Consider the following 12,442-nt stretch of genomic DNA (forward strand, 5'->3'; position numbering starts at 1 on the left):
TAAATCTTCTAACCTTGCTGCCAAAATTTCAGAAAATACAGATTATGCTGTCTTTTCTCTTTATTTATATATTCAATGTCAACAAAAGAACAGAAATAACTAGGACAAAAATTATTGCTTTGTTTGAGGTCTCATTTCAAAATTCCTCTATTCAGTAGGTTATAAACCACAGATTCCTTCAAATTCAGTATATCAATAAACAAATTCATAAAGCTATGTAATTGCCAGTCTCCATTATATTGTAAAAACATGGATTTTAAATTTCACATTTAAAATTTTTTAATTTAAGATTTTTTTTATGTAGATAACTTTATATTTTAAAAACTTTGTAACACTTATTCTCAAATCCTATTACAAAGCAACTGAGTTTTCTGTTGGAAAAAAAAAAATCTTTCCCCATTGATGTCGTCTTTAAAAATCTTTGCTGGTTACCTCCTAACTGCATTTACTCTTTACTTGTCAACTGTTGCATTCAAAACACAGATGGCACCAGATCTATAACAATGACAAATCCTTTATTGAAAGGGTTTTTTCTATGCTTTATTTGTCTGATAAAACCAAATATTATCTTTCATATTTGTTAGGAATATAATTATACATTCCCCACCCTCCCCATCCCTAGTCTCCAACTTTATTATTTCCATCATATCAGATTATGACCTTGTTTGTCCTGGAAGTGTCACACATCTTTCTTCTAATGGCCAATTTTCCAAGGTCACATATTTCTTTACATTATATGCTGAAGTATTGATTAGCTCTCTCTGTAGATTTTCTATGTGTTTTGCAGCCAGGACTCTCCAACCGGGGTTGAGCAATTCAGCACTGCAGTTTGGCCAGCCTGCAGAGACCTTCTGTTCCCTTTCACATCACTCCCTGGAAATAAGGTGGCCGCAAGCAAGGGGAATATGGAAATAAAGCAAGAGCGGCCTCCAAGCTCCTAGGCGAGTGGACTGCACAGCATATTCCAATTAGCATCCGATCGTTTTAAGTAGTGATACTTCAGTGTTTGTGTAAGCCTGCCTTGTAGAATTTAATACTCAGACAGCCATTTTGCAAAACACAGCAGGTCCGTGAAATAAGGGCTATGTCAGTGAAATAACCACAGACTGATAAAGCTGCAGTAAAGGCTGGCGTTAATGCAACAGCTGTGTCATCCATCAAACGATTACCAGCTACTCTGTTTCTGAAGCTGTTCACAACAGGATATCGTGGAAGCCTCTGAGGCTATCTGTAATCTGACAAACTCCATAGTATTGCTCCCTGAAAGAGATATTTTTTTTCATGCCATAAATTCAAATATGAACACAGGACTACTCTAGGGAAAGAGAATATCAACTGGTCTGCACTGATACAGATCTCAGAGACAATGGACTTCCCAAACAATCCCCGTGCAAGTTACTGTCAACCTTATCAAAGTAACACAGCACTAAAGAGATAAAAAACATCTCCAGGAAAAAAAAAAAAAGCTTAAAACCTCAGCATCTCATATACCTCAGGTGCCTTGAAAACTCATTGTACAAATGACTGATTCTCTGGCAGATCCTCAGCACAGGGATTAAAAAAATCTGAAAGAAGCAACATACACCAGACAGGCATGAATAGTATTTTCAGCCCCTAGCTGAAATTCTACAGCAATAGAAACTTACATAGGACACGCGTACTCTCCGCCGATGCACCAGCCCACAGCACTGCATGAAGAGCCCTGCAGAACGCAGTCAGCGTGTGGCTTCACCCAGCTGCACTGTGCCTTGTCTTCTCATCAGAGCCACTGTCCATTTCTTCCCACCTTCCAACTCCCAGGTAAGAGGCATGAGCAAATCAACACTTAGCTTCTGCGTCCTAGGTAGTTTCTAAAAACACCACTGTTCCAGCAGGCATGCCCAAACTTTGTTTTCCTGCTTTTTCTTTTTCAGGTAATTTGATCTCTTCTTCTCCAGAGAGTTGCTGATTGACCAGAAATCTACCAAAAGTATCATTCATTTCCCTGCAATAACTGTTAACTAACACATAGTTACGGCAGGCGGATCATTAGAGTTTCTTGGAAACGTTTTTACAGTAGCCATTCTCAACTCGGGAGGATTTTGAACATCAGAGAATCTTGCACTTTCACAAGGCTGCAGTTTCCTGCTTTGTGCGAGAGGAGGCCTACCCCTGATGCTGTTTATGTTACTGCCTCTGAGAAGGCTGCTGCTCCCGCCGCTGCTCTGTCATTATTGCCTTCTCCCCGATGCAGACTGGCAGCAGCATCCTTGCTTCAGTGTTCCCTCTGTACACTTGGGGCATCTCTGATCTGCGATTTCTCCCTCCTCCCTTTATCCTGAAAAATTACCGAGTCTAGACTTTAATTCACTCTGGATTCCTAGGATCACAGAACCATCCCCCAAATTGTCAGACGCTTTGTCTCAAAGTACGTGTTTCACATGAATTGTAGAAAGGATTGCTCAAGTGGCCTCAGGACCCGGCTTCCTCAATCACTGCAACTAACACAGTTTTGTTTTTTGCTCACTGCCAACTATTCATTTTCTGTGTTAAAGCACATTAAATAAACATAACTCTGGTAAGCAAATCTGATCAGAGTCAGAGCTAATTAACTAATTAGGTAATGTATCACCTATGATTTAGATACAAAAAAGAAAACTAAATAAGTCTGCCTTCCAGGCACGATATCTTACAAATGACTATTCCTTGTAACCTATAATTCATATTTTTCCCTAAAGACACAGTTTGCAGAGACTTGAGATGATTGTCATACTTTCTAAAAGGCCCTATACACATCACTCCTGAAAAGATGAATTATTAAGGCATCTGGGGATAAAACCATGAATTTGCATTATACCAACCATTCTAATCAGCAATAGTTCAATTAGACTTTTCATGTGCCACAATCATAGATCCACACTTGCCCCCATGCCCAAGTCCCTTCATATACTGTCGCCACCTGAGAAGAAGATATGTTAAGTATTTCATGTCACAGGTTAATATGATATATTACCCAGCATGGTGCTCTTTAGGCTGATGGAAAGTACAAGCCTATTAGTTTTAAACACTACCAACATTCCCTTAAAACCTATGATTTTAAAGTGACAACTCTATATAATTATTAATAGTTTAAGAGGCTATTAGAGGTGGGGGGAAGAAAATACCTCCTGCCTTAACTCTATGTTCTTATTTGACTACTAAAGTAATTGAGGCCCTGAATGGTGAAGTGTTTTGTCTGCAAGTAGCATATACAATTATATTACTAACACCTAGTAATTTATAGAATTTAAATAGGCTATGTATTTGAAGGTCCAAAAGGCAAATATGGATAGATTATAGATGGACAATATGGTTACTTTTGTGATTATCTAAAATAAAATCAAGTAAAATTTATGAATCACATAGCAAATTGGCTTGTGAAGGAAGTCCTGGAAAAAAACTCCACATTTTCTTGGTCATGCAACATTTATTTCTAGTAGGTAGGATTTCAATTTGTTGTTTTGCTTTGTTTTTTAAGAAATTATAGTGAGAAATATAGTGATATAAAAGAACACATAATTCAATTTCAACTTTTTTTTAAGGACCCTTTATCAACATTTACCAGGACACATTTACTCAGATAACTGATTAAAAGAAATAAAATTAACTCAATATTAGAATGTGATGAAAATACTGAAGACATTATCTCTTCAGTGGTTCTGAATCTGATTGGTAATTCACTGATCTTTTCATCAACCATGACATTATTATACACAGTAAGAGAGAGATCCTCAGCTCATGTGAAAATCTTCCCACCTTGCCATTCAAGAATCCCTGAAAGGATGTCAGCACTAACTAATTTGATTCAAGTGAACAATTATTGACAACCTTTATTTTTGCTCAGCATTGTGTTAGATGCTGCAGACAGGAAATGAATACAATACAAGCTACACGTGTCTCTAGAGCAGCGGTTCTCAACCTGTGGGTTGCAACCCACAGGTTGAGAACCGCTGGTCTAGACACTGACAATAAAACAGAGGAAAGAGAAGCATGAGCACTGTAGGAACACCAGTGACACAACTCTTCCTCTGCCTGCAAAGAAAATTAAAGACTTCTCAAAGTGGGAACTCTTGGGCTAGCCTTTACAGAAAGGGCAGAATTACATCCAGTGGGAAATGGAGGCAGAAGGACTCCCAGGCAATTGAGTAGAAAATACAGAATATATATGCAGAATATATACAGAATAAATTGTTTATAGAGACTGTATTAGAAGCATGTATATAGATTAAATACTCATTATGTAATAAGATGATATAGATATATTCAAACTCCCTCAAAATAAACTGGGATCTCCCCCAAATTCAATCCTTATTCATCTGTATGTCCCTGGCATTTAGCACCGTAAGCAACACATACTAGGTATGGCAAAGATTTGTAGTTGTCCCTTATTAGCCATTCTTTATGTCGTCTATAAGAACAGAAATCGACATATGACTGCTGGGCGAATAGTCCAGACTCCTCCGAAACCTGGTGTGGCCTTGGGACCAACTCTGTGCAGGAGGATGGGGTGGAAATGAAATGTGCCGGAATCTCAACCAGGTGCCTTCCCCTCTCTGTTTCCCTCTCTCGCTGACTTGAAGGTGGATACACAGTTGAGGGCCAGAACTGCCGTCTAACCTGAAAGATGCCATATGCTCAGTTAAACGGAGCAACAAGAGAGAAAGACCCTGAGCCCCTAGGACTGTGGTGCTGCCAAGTCGGCCCCATGTTGTCTACACACGGCCTGTCACAGGAAAGACAGACAAACTCCTATATTGTTTAAGTCACTTTAACTTTGCCCTCAGTAAAGGAGCTAAACCTGTACTTTTAAAAGAACTTCTAGAATGAATGGTTAAATCACATAATCTAAGATTGGGGAGGAGGGGTGGGTGGGAGAGGGGAAGAGGGAAAATAAGAGAGTGAAAGGTTTGGAGAACGGGCTGAGGCTAAACTGTGAAGCACCCTGAATACCAGAGCAAAGACTTTAGACTTCAATTGTAGGACATACAGAATCATATCCATTGTTAAATGTGAAAACATCTTTTGTTTTATTAGGATGGGGGGGGATCCCTAGACTCTTTGGTTTAAAGAACTAGTCAGTAGTTCTATATTCGTGAGAATTCTGAAGCTTTTAAACATCTGTGGTTGTTGGCAATAAATGTCTACAAATAATCAAATCAAATAAAGTCAATAAAACTAGCTCTTTGGTTCATTTAGCTAAATCACAAAACTAATGAATTGTTAAATTTGCTATTTTGTTATGATGTGAGATGTATTAAAAGTAAAATATTAAAAAAGTGACAATGAAAAGTAACAAGACAAAACCAACAAATTAAGTATAATTGTAGATAATGCCTACAATGTCAATACCAGGAATTTTTAAAGTCCAAGAGATTTACTTCTGGGCAGTCTTTGTAAGGTATGAAAATTAATGTTTATTTACTATTCACTGTCTATGTTACTGTTGGTTAGGAGGAATAAATTAGTACCCAGTGGATGTCAGGCATTGAATGAAGAGCTGCTTTTGAGAAGAAAACTCTGATAACAAGGAACAGATCATGCCCAGAGAAACTCCGGAGGGGCCCTGGGGTCCCTTGTCGGGACTGACTCTGCTCAAGTGCCTGTGGTTTGTAGTGGAGCTGGTCTCAGGAGAGGAGTGCCCCTCCCCTCATGGACACACCCGCTGTAGATTCGTTGAATTCCTCCTTCATCATATGTTGTTACAACTGTAAACATTCAGAGCCTAGTGTTCTTAAATGCTCCAAAAACTTCTCCACTAACATCAGTAAAAACAAGCTGAAAAAAGGGCCAAGTATCCATATTCATCCATTCAATCAATAAAACTGAGTGCTACGCACCACGTGCCTGTCTCTGTCAGGCACTAATGAGGAAAGGACGAGTAAAATAACCATGGTCCTTGACTACACGGAGGTTACAATCTGGGGAAAACACAAGTTGAATCAAATAATCACACAAACATACAATTACAAACTGGTCAACTCTTTGAAAGAAAGCATAGAATACTACGGAAATGTATAACAAATGGACATCTTTGGGAATTAGAGGAGTCAGTTAAGGCTTCCCTGAAGAAGTGCTATTGAGCTGAGGTCTAAAGGGTGGAAAGGGGTTAATCAAATGGAGGGGGGATGAGGCAGGAAGAGGGAGTAGAGCAGCCACTGGAGATAGAAGGGACATCCTTTATAAAGCTGTTGGTGGCAGAAGGGAAAATGCTGTGGTTTAAACAGCTGGAGGATGAAATGAGAGGGAGACTGGGACAGGATGGTGATAAACAGGCAGGTGACTGCCAAGTCATGAGGACCACACTGAGTACTTTCATCTCGTCACTAAGAGCAGTGGGCGTCCATTCATACTGACAAGCAGCATGACCAAATTGATGTCATTTAAGACACAATGGTGTCTCCACTTTGGTAGTGGAGCTGAAGCCAGGCTGGAAGATGGGCCGGAAAGGAAGCAGGGAATCTAGCTCAGAAGCTGCTGGAACTATCCAAGTGGAAGATGAGAGTATCTTGTATAAGGTGGGGGAGGTGGACGGTAAGAGAGTGGATGAATTGATGAGATAAATTTAGCAAACAAAAACAGGTGGGTGCATGTATAGAAAGTGGAAGGAGAAACCTAATGTAAATGACACATTCCTAAATCCTCTTCATTCCAGATATTTCCACCCGTTAGTGGACTCCAGTCTTCTGAAGCACAATCCCCGATAAACCTAAATTTCTACGGCAGCTCCAGTTTGCGTCTCTTCTAGGTCAATCCTCATTTCCCATCTTAGAATACTGAATATAATTTCTCTCTGGCCCCTTCATCATCCATGGAACTCGACTTCTTTAGTCACCAAAACACTCCATTTTGTTCTAGCTTCCACAGATTGAAAACCTTCTCTTTTTCTCATCTTTTATTTCTCACTATGGTATCTGGGTTCTTTTTATCTACTCTTTTTTTCCTAGACCAACAACCAGGCATTTCTTCTCACTAATCAGAGTAGCACCTCTGGTTTATTCACCATCTATGTATAGGTTTCAGCAGAAGTAAATAAAATAACTATAACTACATGCAGTGTAATAGAAAGAGAAGTCACACTTTTAAAATGCATAATAATCATAAAATGTGTCCTAGACTTCAGTGATAAGTTGAAAGTATATTTTGTGTCATAGTTAGAATACACATACTACATTCAAAATGGGGAGAAAGCAATGTTACCCTAATAAATCCTGGGTCTCTTAGAGCATAGTCATATTGAAAGATATGCAACCCAACAATAAAATATAATGGAAAATGAAGCCAATTTTTCATTGCACAGCTCAAGGAACCAAATGGAGAATCCTATAAGCCCCAGCAACACCCATCAATTATACCCTCTTTTCATCCCCATTCTCCTACTACCCTAAAGCAACTTGCAAGCCTGCCCCAGGAATTCCTTTCTCAGGCACTCAGCTTCCTGATTCTCTCTCTCTCTCTCTCCTTCCCCTAACCTATATTTCCCAGGCTTATACTTGTTGGATTTTCTTACTTTATATAATTTTCATTTTTCTTCTATTTTTCCCATTTTCCCCTTACTTGGATTTGGTTCAGGGAAGGCCGACCAACAAAGCCCTGGCCCTTTTATTCCCTATCTCCAGCCCACACTCCCTAACCACACACACTTCATGTTATGTGTGACAGGGTGGTTGGCAATGAGGGAATGTTATTAGATGTCGATGGAAGAAGAAATACTGACTCGGCAAAGGCAAAATTCTCTTCATTATGGAAGGTGAAGGATAAGAAAGGAGGAGGGAATGGCCAAGAATCCTCATGGTCAACATTTTCCTCACCACAGTGTTTTTACCAGAGAATACAACTGACCAGTTTATTTCATTCATTATTGCTATAAGCAAATGCAACATGTGTATGAAGAAAGAAAACGCTGCCAACTCTATGGCAATAACAAGATAAAATACTTCATAGCAGCTATGTTGATTTTCTGTTTGAAAAGACCAAGACAGAGAAACATACATTTTGTCTCAATTTGCCATAAAACTTTCCTGATAAGATTTTAGATTCTTTGACATACGTATAAACCACATATATATTGGTATTACCATTCCTTCAAGAAAGAGTGCCATCAGGATCGGTCCCATCACTGTCTGAATAACCCTAGCATGCAAATTCAATTACAAAATCCACAGTTGGCAGCTTTTTAAAAATCCACAGCTGACGTAGAAAAGTAAGGAAGACTGGACAACTTACCATGCTTTGACATTTCACAGGGATTCTCCTTTGATTTTCCTGAGACCTCTATGAGATAAGTACTGCTTGAATCTTCATTTTATAAACAAAGAAATTGGGGCATAATGAAGTTAACTGCCCAAGAACATGACAAAGCCAGGATTTCTATCCAGAAGTTTGGCTCCTAAGTCCATGGTCTTCTTATGCTCTTTATGAAACTTAAACATTATTTTAATGAGTTGAACATTGGATTATGACTGATTAATCCAATCACACAACAGACACGGTTTTCAGTCCTGAACCATTGTCAGTCTGCCTTCCACTGGTTCTCCTGCTGGTTTCCCAAATCACTCCTACCTTTTTGCAAAACATGTCCACCCTTGAACTTCTTCCTTTCTCTTTCCTGCAAAGTCTGAAATTTTACCAGTCGGAAAATTTGTTTTATATAACAAGTATCTACTTAAAAAAACTAAACATCTTCACAGAAGCTATAAGTCATTTGCACAAATTAAATGATTTAAAACCTTATGTTATCTATATTTAGCTAGCTATTCCCCCATCTCGCTTCAGAAGTAATTTAAGGCAAGCGACAAAAATACATTTAAAAAACCATTAAATAGCATAAAATAAGGATTAAAACAAACGGACAAGTGTAACAAAGACAGGGACATTAAATGAAGGCAAAAATGAAGCTTGAAATGCATCCCATAATAATTGATGCACTTCTCACACATGAGCCATACATTTGGCTCTAGCTTTCTAGCAGCTACTCCAAAAGAACAACTTGGTCAGTTATATAAATTACTGTCCATGAGCTTAAAATAAACCAAATTCTGAGAAGAATGACTCTTCTTGGCACTAACATGACACTGAATTCTCCTGGAGGTCCCCACAAAAAGGAGCGTAGTATAAAGTGATCAGCAGTACTCCTACTGGCATCCTTGCAGTAAATGCCACAATGGGTTTTAAAGACTGATTCTGAGACTGACCTTCACTGAAAACGAAGTTTCCCCCTATAGCAACAGTCAATAAAGTAATCTAGGGAGAGTGAGGGGAGAATGGGCTGGAGAAGACACCTAATCCCTTACAGATCTGGCTTGACAGGCAAATGCTATCAGCACAATGATCACAAAAAGAGCTCACATTACTAATGCGGCACTGAGTAAACGCTATTTTTTTAATCAGCCTATGAGCAATCATGAAGGTACTACTGTTATTTATCCCTGGATTACAAATAAGGAAACAGACCTAAGAGTTAAGCTACTGGGTTAAGGCAGAAAGAGGACTTGAACTCAGATCTGTTGAACTGCAAAGTTCTTGCACCCAATTACTAGGCCTACAGAGGTTTTTTTTTTTAGTGTTTATTTTATCCAAATGAAATGTTTATTTTCCAAGAACATACAATGTGATAAAACTGGCTTTGTAAGAGTTGACAGTAATAGTACAGAAAAATAGAGTAGAGAAAGCCCCCTAAAATGCATCTGCTAAATGTGGTTTCAGAAGATAAGCCTCACCAAGGCTGGAGGAACTGGTGGGTTGAGTACTGTATAAAATGTTCCAGGGCTCCAGGGTAACAGTGATAGACTCTGTGTCATTCAAACTATCCCACCAAATATCATTTCTCATTCATGAGCTTCTTATAAGTATTAGATGACACTGACCTTGGGACTGATTCAATGTGGCTCGTCTAACACAGACCCACTTGATTACCAATAATCCAGCTGGAAGTGCAATGGAAGATAGAACACTTACAACAGAGGTCACCCCACTTGTGTTTACACTTGTTCTTAAAGCAAATGGCTTTTGTTGCAAACACCTATTACCATGTAGACACTGCAGAGAATGAAATGAACAGGAGGTAGGTAGCCCCAGTGAGTGGACGCATCAGGAATAAAAACAGTTGAAAAGGACTTAGAGCTTAAGCCTTCATGATGTTGGGTCTTTGGATAAGGGCTTAAGATTGTAGAGACTGGGCGGTATAGAGAGAGGAAGCCAGGGATCAATGCTGGCTAGTTCAAAAACAAGCTTCCTTGGTTTTGTTTCTACATTAACTCTCTTACAGGGGTCACAAGTATCTGGATGTCTTAGATCTTAAATCTTTAGTTTTTCCAAAGGTAAGAGACTTCTTTCTGTTGATGCTGCTTGCTGAAGAGCTCTCCACAAGTAGAATGGATAACTTCAGAAAAGATGAGATAAAACTGAGGGCAGGCAGACCTAGGGGACTAGCCCTGGCATGGCCAACACACAGCCCACGGCCGGATCCAGCCCGCGTGATGCGTTTATGTGGCCCGTGATTAAATTTTTAATATTCTCCGCTACTTTAAAATCTCAGCTACTCAGAAGCGGAAGTGTCTTTGATCATTGGAAATCGAGATATTTAAGAAGACAGAGATACGTGGAAAAGAATTCCAAACGTGACTCATCTAGGGTTAACTTCCAATAATATGTCGAATGGATAAGCGATACTTCTTTATTTTTTAAAAGGACTTCATTATAAAAATTTACAACTTTTGTACTCGTCTGTACTCGATATGAACTGTTTGACGTTTAGCGGTGATGTGAAACCCACATTCTTTTAGGCGGAGTTTGCCAGTGCGCACCCAAGGTCAAACAGTTCGTTATTTTTGTGGTCAAATGTGCTGAATCAAGTGGCATTGCAGCATAGACAATAGCTGCAGTTAATAACTGGAAACGTGTCCAGGCTGTTTGTAAAATGAAATAATTGTTTTATTTGCGATATAACCCATTCAAGCTCATTCTGTTAATTAAATATTGTTTCGATTGATTGCGATACAGTTTGGATATTTATATGGTATGTAATTATATTTTTATTAAAATAATATTGTATATTAAATTTTTTTTCACTCACATTTATTCATAAACAAATTACATAATAAAATTTTGTTTACTTAAATGAATCATTTTTGTATTTAACATTTTTTAATTTTAATATTTCATCCAGCCAGTGAAAAAAGTTTTCAATCTAATCTGGCCAGAGGGCAAAAACTGTTGGCCATGCCTGGACTAGTTAGAGGAGATATGTTAAAATAATCAAACACCAATTGCCCTGTGGCATGGCATTAAACTGGCCAATTTTTACATTTCTTTAAGATGGTTTTTGGAGGATTAGACATGAGCAGGAGCTGATTAAGGGACAGAAAGTGCATGTTTGTCTCTGTTGGTATGCATGGATGCATGTTAGGAGAAAAGAAATAACAAAATTACTAAATCTCTATATTAGAGTAGAGGTTCAAAATCACCTAGTGAACTATCTAAAATTAGACTAATATATTAGGTAATAATATCTATTAACATCACCTTGTGTTCATTTTATATTTTATATAAATATATAAATGTTTTAATGAACTTTTTAGTTCATCTTATCTTCAAAGAAAAGCATGTAGTATTATTCTAATCCTAATAGAATACTGAGTTTTTTCAAATTAATTTAGAAGATGAAAGGACTGCTTTAATAGGCTCCATTTAATCCCAGAAGATTACTGGGTACCCTGTGTACGGATGGGACTCTGTGTGAATGTTTGCAAAGAATTAATGAGAAGTGGTCAGGGGTAGCAAGAACCTACTTGCAGAAGACTTCAGATACTTCCACAAAATCTGAAATTTTTCATTTAGGAAAAAGTAAAAAAATATCATTTAGAGTCAAATTTTGAATAGTTTCTGTTAAGAATCTGTTGATACTTCCATGGAAATATTCTCCCAAACTGCTAAACTTTCTGTTTTGCCCTAAACTCAAGTCTGAGACAACTGATATTTTAACCATTTCTGGTCCTTTATAAATTAAGCTGTAAGTACAGGGTTAGTAAAGTTCCAATGTTGGTTTTTTTGTTAAATGAAATAAGTATTCCTTAACATTGAAAATACCAAGTCAAACCTAGGCAGAAGATAATATACTAAACAAATTTAGTGAGATAAGAATTCTATTAAAGAAAATAAATGCAAAAAAAATAATCAAAGCAGAAAAAAATAAAGAAGCCCTAGCCGTATAGCTCAGTTGGTTAGAACATCATCCAGATGTGCAGAGGTTGTCAGGGCACATTCAGAAACAGATCGATGTTTCTGTCTCTCTCTCACTGTCTCCATCTTCCTCTCTGTCTAACAATCAATAAATAAAATTTTTTAAAAAGATAAAGAATTGAATTCATATTAGAGAATAAACAAAAATGAATTGGTAATGACAATGTTTTAGGAACTTAACAATTTG

At 37.9% G+C, this 12,442-nt stretch overlaps 1 protein-coding gene across 9 annotated transcripts in view; it reads right to left on the bottom strand.

Annotated features, from left to right (window-relative positions):
- CACNB2 (calcium voltage-gated channel auxiliary subunit beta 2) overlaps window positions 1-12,442 on the bottom strand; it is a 431,046-nt gene that overhangs the window by 303,855 nt on the left and 114,749 nt on the right. Inside the window, exon 1 of one of the 9 annotated variants that reach the window (XM_066232427.1) lies at window positions 1,647-1,834. The exons of the other annotated variants lie outside the window; for them this stretch is intronic. Within the exon in view, the coding sequence (XP_066088524.1) occupies window positions 1,647-1,694 (48 nt within the window). The 5' untranslated portion in view covers window positions 1,695-1,834. Of the gene's footprint in view, window positions 1-1,646; window positions 1,835-12,442 lie in introns of those variants that run through there. 9 annotated transcript variants of the gene reach the window in all.

The sequence above is a fragment of the Saccopteryx bilineata genome, chromosome 5, assembly GCF_036850765.1.
Source record: "Saccopteryx bilineata isolate mSacBil1 chromosome 5, mSacBil1_pri_phased_curated, whole genome shotgun sequence".
NCBI lineage: Eukaryota > Metazoa > Chordata > Mammalia > Chiroptera > Emballonuridae > Saccopteryx > Saccopteryx bilineata.